General features: G+C 39.2%; 1 protein-coding gene across 3 annotated transcripts in view; it reads left to right on the top strand.

Annotated features, from left to right (window-relative positions):
• LOC128561396 (S-adenosyl-L-methionine-dependent tRNA 4-demethylwyosine synthase TYW1) overlaps window positions 1-15,337 on the top strand; it is a 197,139-nt gene that overhangs the window by 114,435 nt on the left and 67,367 nt on the right. For all 3 annotated transcript variants that reach the window (XM_053555541.1, XM_053555539.1, XM_053555543.1), the window contains one exon: window positions 356-491. In XM_053555541.1, coding sequence (XP_053411516.1) covers window positions 356-491 — 136 coding nt within the window. The remainder of the gene's footprint in view (window positions 1-355; window positions 492-15,337) is intronic.

Raw genomic sequence — 15,337 nt, 5'->3', positions numbered from 1 at the left:
GAAGTGAGCTCTGAGAGTCCCTCTAATTGTGCAGGGATGATACAGTCAGGGCTAGAGTTAGATCTTATTTTATTAATTTTCCATTAAAACCTAGTGTTTGAAGAGGGACCAATTTTAAGTAATTGAATGTTTTCATTTTATTAGGGATGGTATCCAAGCATTTGAAAAATAACTAGAGGACATCCTGTTTTGTTACATTATTAAAATCATTTGTTCAGTATTCTGGGAGAAGTCGAAGCCTCTAGACCCAGTGAGATGTTTAATTACCACATTTATTACAGATTGTAAATTTTACATATAGCCTGATATAGGCCTAATTTTCTTTTTTATTTTCCTCCTTAATAAAATGACCAAGAACCCTTGAGCCTGTTACTCAGCTCTATGTCAGTGTGGATGCTAGCACCAAAGATGGCCTGAAGAAAATTGACCGCCCACTCTTCAAGGATTTCTGGCAAAGATTTCTAGACAGTTTAAAAGCCTTGGCAGCAAAGGTAAGAATTAAGACATTTTAAAAATAAATCAATAAATAAATAAAGAGAAGGAAAAAAGGAGAGAGGTTTTTTTTTTTTTTCTTTTCTCTTTAAAATTAAAAAATCATTACAGGCTTCCACTTTTTAAAGACTTCCTCTTGTAAGGAACATTGAACATTTACTATTCAATAAATATTTATTGAGTTCCTCTTAAGTTATAACACTGGGCCTACTACATATCATTTGCCCTTAAAGTATTTAAGGAGAGATATATCTATCCCAAAGTTAATTGGTAAAACATGGTTAGAAGTACAGTTGTCCCTTTCTATCATGGGAGGATTGGCTCCAGGTCCCCCCAACCCCAGCAGGTACCGAAATCCACAGATGCTCAAGTCCCTTATATAAAATGGCATAGCGTTTGCATATAATCTGCATACATTCTCCTGTACACTTTCAGTCATCTCTAGATTACTTAATTTACCTAATAAAATGTAAATGCTATCTAAATAGTCGTTATACTGAATTTTTGCAGTTTGTATTTTTATCATTGTGCACATATTATTACTTTTTGCATTTTTTTCCCCTAATATTTTTCATCTGTGGTTGGTTGAATCTGTCGTGGTGGAGGGCTGACTGTGCAGTGCAGACTGAGATGAGGGCTCAGCAATGATGTATGTTCAAATACGAAGTTAATTTTACTGAATTTCTAGAACCAAACTTCCTCCACCCTGAGTTACTCAGCCTCAGAATTCAATGTCTTTTTCTGCCAAGATGTGGGCTGTCTCATGTGTTCCTGTGTGCCACACTTGCCTTCGTGTTCTTTTTGACCTAAAGTAATCTGATTCTTCTTTTCCATTAACGTCACATCCCAGCAGCCGGTGCTCTCTGCCAGTTCTACCTCTGTCTCTCTGTAATCATTCCTGCTTTGTGCGTTTCTCTGCCTCTGCCCTATTCTTTCTTGCCTCCATTGGTGCAGTAGTCTCCAAATGTACCTCCTTCCTCCTTTCTGTCACTTTTCCAAGTAGTTCTTGGTGCTCTCCCCACATCTGACTGACAGGGGCTTAAAAAATTACAATTTCCTGTTCCTGGTGGCATCTGAAAATTTGCATGTTGAACTTCCCAGGTGACATTTGATATGCAGCCAGTTGTGGGAATCACTGTTCCAGAAAACCTCCTTCTGTCCTTTGCCCAGCACTTACTCAGATGCTCCTGACCCCTCACTGTCTGGCTCCAGTGCACGTTTCCCGACTCATTGTTCCCTGTCTTCCCCAAGAGTGCCACGCTTCTCGGCCTCTGTTGCCATTTCTGCATGAATGCCCAGCACTTTCTTCTGAGTCTTTGGTTACTTTCCCCCCAGATCTTTGGTTGCTTTCTCTTATAGTCCTTCCTGATTATTCTTTGACTTGTAGAAATTCTGTGCACCCTTCTAGGCTCAGTTTCATTATTACCTCGATGGTGAAGCCTTGCGCACTTGCAACTAGCTGCCCCTTTCTCGCTTCCAGAGTTAAAAAAAAATACTTTTGTTTTATCCTAGCTGCTCTCTCCTGAACTGTATTCCTTACATCTGAATTCCTCACAGTGCCTAACACAGCACATTTTATGGTATTTGATACTTTAATGTTTAAAGTAGGAATGAGTGGAAACTCAACAGAGATTTGCATGTATCATATACATTTTCCTGACTGTCCAGCTGATTAAATCTTTTTGTGTTTTGCTATTTTGTGTTTGAGAAGTTAAATCAAGGCTGTTTTTGGTTATTAACACGGATGTTATTTAAGAAATACACCAAGGCATTACTTGGGTTTCTAAGCTGCCTTTGATTATTTATAAAGGTAACAGGCCGAAGTGCTTTTTGGGTTCCTAAAATCACTTTGTCTTTGCACTTTACCTTCAGCCATGTTATCTTCACTTGTTGCTGGTATGGGATGTACATGACATAAAAATCAGAATAGATGTAAATGGGAGTAAACAGCAGGAGCTGGCAATATCAGCCACATCTAAGATTGTTATCTAGGCTGTGTTCTGAGTCAGAGTTTGCAAGAGCACAAGCAGGCATTAGCTGAATCGCTTACTTTTCTTTTAAGGCCAAAATTTTCCATAAATTCAAATCTTATATTGAAGTTACTAGCTAGCAGGCCTCTGTCCAATTTTATTGTAATTACTCTGGGTTGACTCACTGGTAGTAATGTAGTATAAAAATTTCTATAATATTTTCTATCCCATGAACATCTTAAATATGAGTCACTATTATCTCCATCTAATTCTGGTTGGAAAAGTTTCCTTAGGCAATTGAGACTATTTGCTCACACATGAGGGCAATTGCTTTCTAAGCATTTTATAGCAATTACAGTTTATGTTTCTCATTCTTAATGTTGTTTATGTTACCATTTAAGAAAGAAGAGCTGTGGCAGGAAGCGGCTTTTAAAAAGCTTTCTTTAAATTAACTCAAGCTATTATCTCCTCCTGAATATTTGATATTATAATCTATGGTAGACGCTATCAAGAAATGTTTATTTCTGTTTAACACAAATAAAGCATATATATATGAGTATATTGTAACTATATTTATTAGTTAGGGTCAAATGTATAAAATCTCAAGTGATGTCAGATTACTGTAATTTAGCCCGCTTTAAGTAGCACATTTCAAATATTTTCATTGGAATGTCTGTGCGGTTACTTCTATTATTTGTTTAGGCTTATTGCATACCTGTACAAAGAAAGGCATTTGAAGAGAGACAGTTTCTTGAACTTTATAAACAAAGAGATTTGATTTATCCAAGATATTCAGCCCATTTCTGAGATAGCGCTACTTAGAGTAGAAGATAGTATATTTTGTTTTTCATTCTTGGCAAGTATAACATTTACCTTTCCAGATCTTTATCCTTCGTCAAAATGTTCCTCTTGAATGTGAAGAGAGAAATATATTGGTACTTGAGTATGTGGGCTAAAAAAAATAATTCCGTTAAGATAACAGAACAAAAAATGTGTTAGTTTCAATTCCCGTCTGCTGTAGCTACTTGTCAAACAGTCCTTTTTTAAAAAAAAGAGAAACACGTCTTGTGCAAGACATCACTGCCTACTGTTAGCAGTAGACTTATCAGCACTGTGACCAGGTGTGTTTCTTCTGGCCCATTCTTATGTCAAGGTCAAGCTCTAGTAGGGAACTGAAGTATTTAATCCTCTCAAAGTTTAAGTAATAACATTGACATTCTTGAAATCTTATGTTTAAAAAGAAAAAGACAAAAATAATTTCTTTCATCACTCACTCTTAGACATGCAAAAGAACGTTAGCCCTCTTGCTGCAGGGGTTAGGGTGCTCTGACCTGACATCCCTACTTGAGTAATGCTTGTTCCATTGTTGAGGAAGGCTTTTTGTACCTCGTAAGATATCTCTGTATCTAATATTTAAAGAGACCAATTTTTGTGTGTCCCACAATTGTAAATTAAAAACAAACATTTAATATTTGACCTTTTTATCTCTGATTATAAAAATGTTATGTGTTGATTATGGAAATTTGGGGGAAGTAAAGAAATATTAAAAAGCAAGGACGAAATTACCTATAATTCTAGCACTTTCAGATAATAACTATGAACATTTGAAATACTTCTAGGGAATCCTTTTTTACCAAAGAAAGTGCTTTTTTGCACATATGATTCAGTTTTTTATGCTGCCTTCATTGTTCACATTGTTGCATAGCAGTTTTCCATGTCATTTACATCTTCTCTCTGACTGTCATTTTAAAGACAGCTTAGTCTTTGGTCTTGCCGAGTTTTCTGCCTGTTGGTCAGTAGCAGGGAGCAGCAGGAGTGCGTGATGTTCCTGGACGCTTCTCCCCATCCTGGGGGACTGATTGGTTTCTCGTCTGTAACACAATAGAGAGGGAGTCTCAGCCCCTCTGCTGCTTCTGAGTTGAGGTGTGTATAAGTTGTTACTTTTGAACATTTCTAAAATCAGATGCAGTCAGAGGTGGCATGTCCTACTTAATTGGTAGCATTATTGCTTTCATAAAAGAGAGAAATAAAAATAATCGTACACAAATTCATGGCTATCATAGTATCTTAGAGTCAGTGGAATATTATATATTCTTCCTTCCCTCTTTTATAAACTGGACTAGTCTCCCATCCATGGTTCTAGCAGTTCTCCCCCTTATTGATCTATGTTATTTATCTCCACCTCCCATCATCAATGCCAAAGTCTATTCTTTTTTTTGTAGAGACAGAGTCTCACTTTATGGCCCTCGGTAGAGTGCCGTGGCCTCACACAGCTCACAGCAACCTCCAACTCCTGGGCTTAGGTGATTCTCTTGCCTCAGCCTCCCCAGTAGCCTTTTTTTTTGAGACAGAGTCTCACTCTGTCACCCTGGGTAGAGTGCTCACGGCAACCTTAAATTCTTGGCCTCAAGTGATCCTCTTGCCTCCCAAGTGGCTGGGACTAAAGGCACCCACCACAATGCCTGGCTAGAGTTTCTGTTTTTAGTAGAGGCGGGGTCTCACTCTTGCTCAGGCTGGTCTTGAACTCCTGAGCTCAATTAGTCCACCTGCCTTGGCCTCCCAGAGTGTTAGAATTACAGACATGAGTCTCCACGCCCAGACGAAAGTCTATTCTTGAGGGTTAGTTTGTCTGGCTACTCTGGATATCTGTTCCTTATCAGCCTTTTTAAAAAGCTTTGTCTTTGGACTTTCCATTCATGCATCCTATGGGAGCTCTCTCTGTAGGCCTAGATCTCCCAAGGCTAATTCCAGCCAGCTTACACTTAGTGCCCTATTACCCTGCTTTGCTTGGCTGGAATGATATTCTGGTTTTAGTACTTAGAAGTCAAACCAAGACTGCTATGCTTGATCTGTCCATGGGTGTGACCCCAGCCAATGTCTTCAAGGTGGTTATTTTTCTCCAGTCTTGAGAAATTTCCTAGTAAGTTGGTTTTCTATAGACCTGACTTGTGTGTAATCTTGTTTTAGGGAAATATGAATGTATTGCATCTTAGGTTCACATTTAGGCATCAAGTTATGTCTACTAGATAATTGCTTATATGAGTTGGAGACTTGGAGGAATGTTGGGATGAGAATACTGAATGTAGATTTGAAATCCATCTCTTTAGTAACAGATTGTAGTTGAAGGCAGAAAAATGGATGGAATTATTCAAGAAGTGCTTGAAGTAGGCCAAGGAAAGAATCTTTGGGAGCAAAATTGTTGAAGTGTTAAATGTGCAGGGTATATAGTGAGTCTGGGAAGAACTGGATAAAAGTGTTGGTTTAACTCCGTGTTAAGTTCAGTTCCATTCAATTCAAGGAAACAGTTTCCAGAAAGATAATGAAGTAAAGGTCAAGGTTTGATGAAAAAGAAACTTGTTTTACCATTTGGTCTTTAATGAGTATGTTATAATAAAAAGAAGTACAGCACAGTGTTTAGAACCCAGTGTATAGTGGAATAATTGGGAAAAGTGGAAGTAGGAAGAGTGACCAATAGGTACTCATGTAATGAGTATTAACTTTTTGAACCAAGAGTACTAATGTTATTTAATGGAGAAGCCAGAGGTATTTCCTTTTATCAGCTTAAAAAATTACATAAGCATATCTGCAAAAAATCACTTAGAAAATGTAAATATTACCATAATAAAGAAAATGAGGCAGTGCATTGAGCTCCATAGAGACAGCGCCGGGGCAAGTGAGAGCCGGACGGGCACTGGGCGACTCTGTGCCTCCCTGAGGAAAAATAACTAAATGTGGGCAAAGGAGATCCTAAGAAGCTGGGAGGCAAAATGTCATCCTATGCATTCTATGTGCAAACTTGTCGGGAGGAGCACAAGAAGCACCCAGACGCTTCAGTCAACTTCTCAGACTTTTCTACGAAGTGCTCAGAGAGGGGGAAGACCATGTCTGCTAAAGAGAAAGGAAGATACGGCAAAGGCGGACAAGGCCCATTATGAAAGAGAAATGAAAACCTAGATCCCTCCTAAAGGGGAAACAAGAAAGAAGTTCAAGGATCCCAATGCACCCAAGAGGCCTCCTTCGGCCTTTCTCTTGTTCTGTTCTGAATATCGCCCAAAAATCAAAGGAGAACATTCCGGGCAATCCATTGGTGATGTTGCAAAGAAGCTGGGGGAGATGTGGAGTAACACTGCTGCGGAGGACACGCAGCCTGATGAAAAGAAGGCTGCAAAGCTGAAGGAAAAATACGAAAAGGATATTGCTGCAGACCGAGCTAAAGGAAAGCCTGATGCAGTGAAAAAGGGAGTCGTCAAGGCTGAAAAAAGCAAGAAAAAGAAGGAAGAGGATGAAGAGGAGGAAGGTGAAGAAGATGAAGAGGAAGAAGACGAAGAAAATGAAGATGATAAAGAAGATGACGATGAATAAGTTGGTTCTAGCGCAGTTTTTTTCTTGTCTATAAAGCATTTAACCCCCCTGTACACAACTCACTCCTTTTAAAGAAGAAAATTGAAATGTAAGATTAGTTTTTAAACTGTACAGTGTCTTTTTTTGTATAGTTAACACACTACCGAATGTGTCTTTAGATAGCCCTGTTGGGTGGTATTTTCAATACTCACTAACCTTGCCTGGTACAGTATGGGGGTTGTAAATTGGCATGGAAATTTAAAGCAGGTTCTTGTTGTGCACAGCACAAACTAGTTATATATGGTAGTTTTTTCATCTTCAGTTGTCTCTGATGCAGCTTATACAAAATAATTGTTGTTCTATTAACTGAATACCACTCTGTAATTGCAAAAAAAGTTGCAGCTGTTTTGTTAACATTCTGAATCCTTCTAAGTAAATATAATTTTTTTTGTTAAAAAAAAGAAAATGCTCCGCACCTGTGGCTCAAGCAGCTAAGGTGCCAACCACATACACCTGAGCTGGTGGGTTTGAATTCAGCCCGGGCCCACCAAACGACAATGATGCCTGCAACCAAAAAATAGCTGGGCGTTGTGGTGGGCACCTGTAGTCCCAGCTACTTGGGAGGCGGAGGCAGGAGAATTGCTTGACCCCAGGAGTTGGAGGTTGCTGTGAGCTGTGATGCCACAGCACTCTACCCAGGGTTACAGCTTGAGGCTCTGTCTCAAAAAAAAAAAAAGAAAAAGAAAATGATTCATACTTTATCAGAATTCAAAAATAGTTACCGTATTGCTGTATCTCTCATATAATTTTTATACATGTTCACATATATATGTATTTCACTTATAGAAGAGATCATATGGTACAGTTTGCAACTGTATTTTTATATAAAATTCACTAACTTTTAACATCCTAGATTAATTTTGCCTATTACTACACTTAAAAATTCTTTATTATTTTTATTCTTTTATTTTTCTAATTTCTCTTGTGATTTTATTTTTTTTAGACAGAGTCTCACTTTGTCACCCTTGGTAGAGTGCTGTGACATCATAGCTCACAGCAACCTCAACATCTTGGGTTCAAACAATTCTCTTGTCTCAGCCTCCCGAGTAGCTGGGACTACAGGCATGTGCCACAATGCCTGGCTGTTATTTAGAGATGGGGGTCTTGCTCTGGCTCAGGCTGGTCTGGAACCTGTGAGCTCAGGCAATCCACCCGCCTTGGCCTCCCAAGTGCTGGGATTACAGGTGTGAGCCAGCATGCCCGGCCAACAATTCTTTTTTTATTTTGTAAAATGAATGTATTCATTCATTTTGATCTTTATGTATATGAAATCATCTATTATATATGCTTTGCATTTCATTTCTCAATATTACAGCATGGTACTGTAATCACACTCAATGTTGTATTTGGGGATTCTTCTATGTTGCAAGTGACGTTTCTGGCTATAAGTCCTTTTGTCAGATATATCTTCTCCCAGCCTGTCTCTGCCAACTTAAATCGTTAGTAATGTTTTTTGTTAAACTGAAGCATTCCATTTTAGCAAAGGTTAGCTCATCAATTGAAAAAAATTGTATGTTTAATGCCTTTTGTGTTCTATTTATGAAATCTTTGCCTGCCCCAAGGTCATGAAAATAGTTTCTTATCAGGAGTATTATTATTTTCTCTTTTATATTTGGGTTTGTGAATCATCTCAAATTAATTTTTGTGTATGGCATCAGGTAGGGGTCGGTGTTAATTTTTTTAAATGGACTTTACTTTTTAGACCAGTTTAAGGTTCACAAAAAAATTGAGCAGAAGGTATAGAGATTTTGCATATACTTCCTACCCCACACATGCATGCACAACCTCATTATCCACACCCCCCATGAGAACAACCCGTGTGTGATCCCCGATGGGCATCCACAGTCTGTATTTTACGTTAGCGTTCATTGTTGGGACTGTACATTCTGTAAGTTTGGCCAATGTGTAATGACGTGTATCCACCACTATGTACCATACAGAGTATTTTCACTGCCCTAAGCTCCCTCTGTGCTTTATCCCTCCTTCCTCTGTAACCCCTGGCAACCACTGATCTGCTTTTTTTTTTTGACAGAGTCTCACTGTGTCGCCCACAGTAGAGTGCTGTGACGTCACAGCTCACAGCAATCTCCAACTCTTGGGCTTAAGCGATTCTCTTGCCTCAGCCTCCCAAGTAGCTAGGACTACAGGTGCCCACCACAATGCCCGGCTATTTTTTGTTGCGGTTGTCATTATTGTTTTAGCTGGCCCGGGCTGGGTTTGAACCCACCAGCCTTGGTGTATGTGGCTGGTGTGTAACTACTGAGCTACAAGTACTGAGCCAAACACTGATCTTTTTACTGTCTCCATAGTTTTGCCTTTTCCAGAATGTCATATGGTTAAAATCATGTAGTATATAGCCTTTCCAGGTTGACTGCTTTCACTTAACAATAAGTATTTAAATTTTCTCCATGTCTTTTCATGGTCTGATAGCTCAATTCTTTTTAGTGCTAAATAAGATACTTTTGCCTTGAAGTACTATAGTTTAATTATTCATTCACCCATTGAAGGATGGCTGGATTGGTTAATTCCAGGTTTGGGCAATTATGAATAAACTTGCTGTAAACATTAGTGTGCAAGTTTTTGTGTGAACATTACGTTTTCAGCTCCTTTGGGTAAATACCATGGAATGTAGTTGCTGCATCATTAGGTAAAAATATGTTTAGTTTGTAAGGAACCACCTAACTGTCTTCCAAAGTGGCTGGATCGTTTTGTTTTCTCACCAGCAATGAATGAGAGAGTTCCTGTTGCCCCACATCCTCACCAGCATTTTATTTTGTCAGAGTTCTGAGTTTTGGGGCCTTCCTATAGGTATGTAGTAGTATCTCACATGTTTTATTTTGTATTTCCCTGCTGACATGTGATGTGGAGCATCTTTTCATTTGGTTTTATTTTGCATTTTTCTGAGGACATGTAATGTGGCACAAGTTTATATATGCATTTTTGCCATTTGTGTATCTTCTGTGATGAGATGTTGTTAAGGTCTTTGGCCCATTTTTAACAGGATTGTTCCTCTTCCTAGTGTTGATGTTCAACAGTTTGTTGTATATTTTGGAGAATGATCATTTATTTGATATGTCTTTTGCAAATATTTTCTCCCACTCTGTGGCTTGTCTTTTCATCTATTGAAAGTGTCTTTTGCCAAGCAGAAGTTTTTAATATTAATGAAGTCCAGCTTACCAATTCTTTCTTTCATAGATCATACCTTTTTCTTTTCTCGGAAGCATTTCTTTCTTTTTTTTTTTGGAGACAGAGTCTTACTTTGTCACCCTCAGTAGAGTGCTGTGGCATCACAGCTCATAATAACCTTGGGCTTAAGGGATTCTCTTGCCTCAGCCTCCCAAGTAGCTGGGACTGCAGTGACTGCCCCAGCACCCGGCTGTTTTTTGGTTGTAGTTGTCATTGTTGTTTGGCAGGCCCAGGCTGGATTCAAACTCTCCAGCTCCAGTGTATGTGGCCAGCTCCCAAGCCGCTGAGCTACAGGTGCCGAGCCTCTGAAGCATTCCTTTTAAGGCAGATCTTCTGGGCAACAAATTCTCTTCATTTCTGTTTGTCTGAAAAAGTCTTTATTTTTCCTTCTGTTTTGAAGGATAGTTTTATAGGGTACAGAATTCTAAATGATATATTTTTCCTTTCGATATTTTATGCTTTCGGTCTGAAAGCAGTCTTGGCTTATTGACTGACCAGATTACAAAATAATCAGGGCAGATACGTCATTCTTCTCAGAAGCTTGTTGATGTGGTCTTCCCTGTTGCCAGCATCTCCACCTTCTACAAAATGGGTTGTCTTTTTCTTCATTCCATCCCGTGGAGACCGTAACTTGAAGGCCCACAGGAAATTATTTGTTTCTTTGAAAACAAACAGTATAGATCTCGTGAATCCAATCCTCCATGCGGATGATGCCATATTTATTAAGAGATCGAGTAATCAAACTGTTACCTGTCAACGCAGTTCGCTTCTTTTTGATTTTGCCATAACCACACTGGTAGATAAGCTCATTTGCTGACTTCAGGTTTGGGTACCTCCATGCACGATAATGGCTTTACTGTCCTCAGCATGTCATTTGAAGCCTCCTTGAGCTTAACAGAGGTTCCATTGAGATCTGGCAAAGTGAAGGAGCTGCATCACCTGTTGGACCTTTGGACTTAACATTGTTGATACCTCTGATCTTGATGCCAAACGCCAATTTGGGTTCTACAGGTGGATAGAAATTGCCATCCTAGCCATCCACATCTCAATGAAATTCCATTGCTTTTTCTTAAGGGTTTCTGAAACAGTGGGAACCTTCTTTTTTTTTCTCTTCATGGTTTCAGCCACCCTCTATGGTTCCAGCCAGAAAAGAGTTATATTTTAACACTTTAAATATTTTATCCCATTATCTCTCTCTCTCTCTTTTTTTGATACAAATTCTGACTTTGATGCCCTTGGTAGAGTGTTATGGTGTGATAGCTCACAGAAACCTCGAACTCTTAGGCTCAAGTATTTGTCTTGCCTCAGCCTCCCTAGTAGCTGGGACTACAGGTGCCTGCCACAATATCTAGCTATTTATTTATTTTTTCCAGAGACAGGGCCTCGCTCTTGCTCAGGCTGATCTCAAACTCCTGAGCTCAAGCAATCCACCTGCTTTGGCCTCCCAGAGTGTTAGGATTACAGATGTGAGCCACCGTACCCAGCTCCATTCTCTCTCTCTCTTTTGAGACACTCTCACTTTGTTGCCTTGGGTAGAGTGCTGGGCATCACAGATCACAGCAACCTCAAACTCTTGAGCTAAAGAAATCCTCTTGCCTCAGCCTCCCAAGTAGCTGGGACTACAGGCACCTGCCACAACGCTAGCTATTTTTTTTTTAGAGACAGGTTTCACTCTTGCTCAGGCTGGTCTCAAACCCATGAGCTTAGGCAATCCACCCGCCTCCGCCTCCCAGAGGCTGGGATTACAGGCGTGAGTCACCACACCCGGCCCCCATTCTCTTCTTACTTGCATGGTTTTTGAGGGGAAGTCAAAGTAATTCTTATCTTTGTTTTCCTATCTTCTGTCTTCTTTCTAGATTTTTTTCTTTATCTCTGTAGTTTGAAAACCATGTGCTTATGTATAGTTTTTCTGGCATTTATCTTTCTTCATGTTCTCTGACCTTCTGGGACTATGGTTTGGTGTCTTGTTTCAAACGTTGCTTTTGTTTTCATGTCTCTTAATTTTCCTTCTGATATTTCCATTACATACATGTTACGTCTTTTATAGTTGTCCCACAGTTCTTGGATATTCTTGTTTATTTCCATCTTTTTTTCCCTTTGTTTTTTAGGTTCAGAGGTTTCTATTGGGATGTCCTTAAACTCAGAGATTCTTTCCTTAGCCATGTCTAATCTCAAAGACATTCTTCATTTCTGTTACAGTGCATTTCTTTCTTGGTTCTTTTTTAGGGCATCCATCTTTCTGCTTGCATCACCCATCTGTTCCTGCATTCTGTCTACTATCCATTAGAGCCCATTGCATATTTTAAATTCCCAGTCTGACAATCCCAACAGCTCTGCCATGTTTAAGCTTGGTTTCCATGCTCATTTTATCCTTTTAAACTTTGTTTCTTGCTTTTTTGAATGCCTTGTAATTTCTCTTGTTAGCGAGACATGATATACTGGGTAAAAAAAGGAACTACTGGAAGTAGGCCCTTAGTGTTGTGTTGGTAAGGGTGGGGGAGGGGAAGCCTCCGTAGTCCTAGCATTAGGTCTCAGTCTTTCAGTGAGCTTGTACTCCTGAACTGTGAACTTCACAGTATTTCTCAGATTTTTTCTGCCCCTTTAGGCATGACAGGATGACTGTAGTAGGCTGGAGGTGAATATTCCCTTTTCTTTCACGGAAGGCTGCTGCTGGCTGGAGTTGTGTATTGCCCTTTGCTCCTGGTCAGGCAGGCTCTGATAAAACCCCAGCAGGTTAGGTTCTGGTTAAATAGTTTCTCCTGGGAGCAGACCTTGTTAAGAACAGAATGCTCTGGCATATTTCAAAATGGTTCCTTTTTCCTTCCTTTGATGGAAGTACCAGGAGATTTTTCTCCTGTACCACTGTGAGAATCCGGTAGGGCCCCCGGAGGTAAGTGTGGGGCTTTGTGACGGTGTCCATGTGGGGCTTTTATGTGCCAGACTTGTCCACGCTGAGCCTCTGGTGATTGTCAATTATAGTTTGGTTTCCCATATCCTGCCACGGGTTTCTGTGGAAGTTTCTGCTTCTGTAAGTTGTGATTCTCTATATTTGCCTATTCCTCCAATTTGGAGGAATTTGGAGGCTTGCCCTGTGACCACACTCCTCTGAGGTTTTTCAGTTTGTTAAGCCTTTACTTATTATTAAGTGAATTCTGCTTTTAGTGACATGCTTAGGTCCTTAGGATGTAAAAATATTTATGTATATTTTCCCATTTTTTTCATGGGCTAATTGTTATAATCTCTATTTTTTATTCTAATCAGGATAGGATTTAATATTCAGGTTTTTGTTGTTTTCCAGGAGCGTTTATTTACTATACTATCTTTTATATACTGATTTGATAAGCTACTATTACTATATGTCGAGACTTGATATTTGTGCTGGTCCGATCCAAGAAGATGCTATGTGTGCTGATTTTTAACCTTTTTCTATTAAAACCATGTCACATCTTTCTACACTAGTAAATACAACACTACAATACGGTTCTTATTGTCTGGATGATATTTAATTATATGGATAAAACAATTAGTCCTGTAAGTCTTATCTTTGGCAGTCTTCCTTGACTCCCCCTTCAATTCCCATCATCTATGTTTGGCACTTATAAGGGTGCCTGTGCTTGCTGTTACCACCGACGCCAGCAGGGTTGGTTGTAATTGCTTATTGAATTGTCCGTGTTATGAATGGAAAGTCCCTGCGCGAAGGCACAGTGGGTGTTAAGCATTTTGTTAACTGTGGTATTCACAGCCTTTATCTTAGTGACTGATATGCAGTTGCCACATTTTGATAGTATTTGGTCAGTGAGATAATTAAATTTATCCACTCCCTTCTTGATGTATATTTAGTTGGTATTTCCTAATATTGATATGGTTCATTTTCTCATTTCCTTTAGGACTCTGTACTCAAATATCTGCGAGTCATTCCCTGATCATCCTATGTAAAATAATACCTCTCAGCAGCATGTCCTTCCCCTCCTCCCTGCATGTTTTTTTTTCCATAGCACGCATCACATAGAATGCATTGTGTTCTTATTGTTTGTTTTTCCCTCAACTAGAACACAAGCTTGTGAAAGCAGGGACATGGTCTCATTCTCTGCCATAGTCTCAGTTCCTGGAATAGTGCTTTGCCTGAAGGATGCATTTGATAATATTTATAGAATTAATACAAGAATGCATGCATCCTGGTATTCAGGTTCCCAGAATGATTACCTCCCCCTTGGGCTATATAGAATAAACAAGAGGGCATGGTGGGGTGGGTGCCTGTAGGCCCAGTTACTTGGGAGGCTAAGGTAGGAGGATCTCTTAAGCTCAAGAGTTCAAGGCTGCAGTGAACTATGATGGAACCACTGCACTCCAGCCCCAGCCTGAGAAACAGTGTGAGACCCTGTCTTTTAAAAATAAATAAAATAAATATATCATTTATTTACAATGTAATTTACAATATAATTAATTACACTATAATTTGTTTTATTGTCATACCTTTTATATTAGGTAGATATTGTTATTATCCTCATTTTACCGATGAAGAAATTGAAGGTTGCAGATTATGGAATTCTTTTTTTCTTTTCTTTTCTTTTTTTGAGACAGAGTCTCACTATGTCACCCTTGGTAGAATGTCGTGGAGTCACAGCTTACAGCAACTTCAAACTCTTGGGCTCAAGTGATCCTCTTGCCTCAGCCTCCCAAGTGGCTGGGACTACAGGCGCCTGCCATAACACCCAACTTTTTTTTTTTTTTTTCTGTTTCTTTGTTTAGCAGGCTTGGGCAGAGTTCTAACACACCAGCCCCAGTGTATATGGCTAGCACCCTAACTGCTGAGCTACAGGTGCTGAGCCAGCTTTATGGTATTCTTTTATTATCTTTTAACATTTGTTTCTTCTACATAGCTGAGATGGAGATAATCATTTCTGGGAACCTGAATACCAGCCATTAAAACCAAACTGGTATTTAAACCCCTATTTAGCCCTAGAATGTTTCATTTTGTTAACCATTATTCTGTTTGCAGAAAATCAAAGTTAGTCCGGCTATGTAAAGTTACCATTTTTCCCTTTTTCTTTGTTCTTTGAACCAGAACAGTATATTTCTGTTTTATAGTGTGATATAGAGATTTTCATGGGTTAGTGTGAGTTTATGAAAATATTACAATTATGTGATTCTGAAATGATCCGTTGTCAACATATTATAGTACTTGAGGGACATTTCATCTGATATGAATGGAGGTCTGACATTTAAGTTTGCAAAATTGCCACTGTGAGTTTGTGTTGGCAGCACTGTGCAAACAACTTGGTAAAGGT

The sequence above is a fragment of the Nycticebus coucang genome, chromosome 12 (genome assembly GCF_027406575.1).
Source record: "Nycticebus coucang isolate mNycCou1 chromosome 12, mNycCou1.pri, whole genome shotgun sequence".
Lineage (NCBI taxonomy): Eukaryota > Metazoa > Chordata > Mammalia > Primates > Lorisidae > Nycticebus > Nycticebus coucang.
The sequence above is the reverse complement of the archived record's forward strand: the minus strand, read 5'-3'. Positions and strand labels throughout refer to the sequence as shown.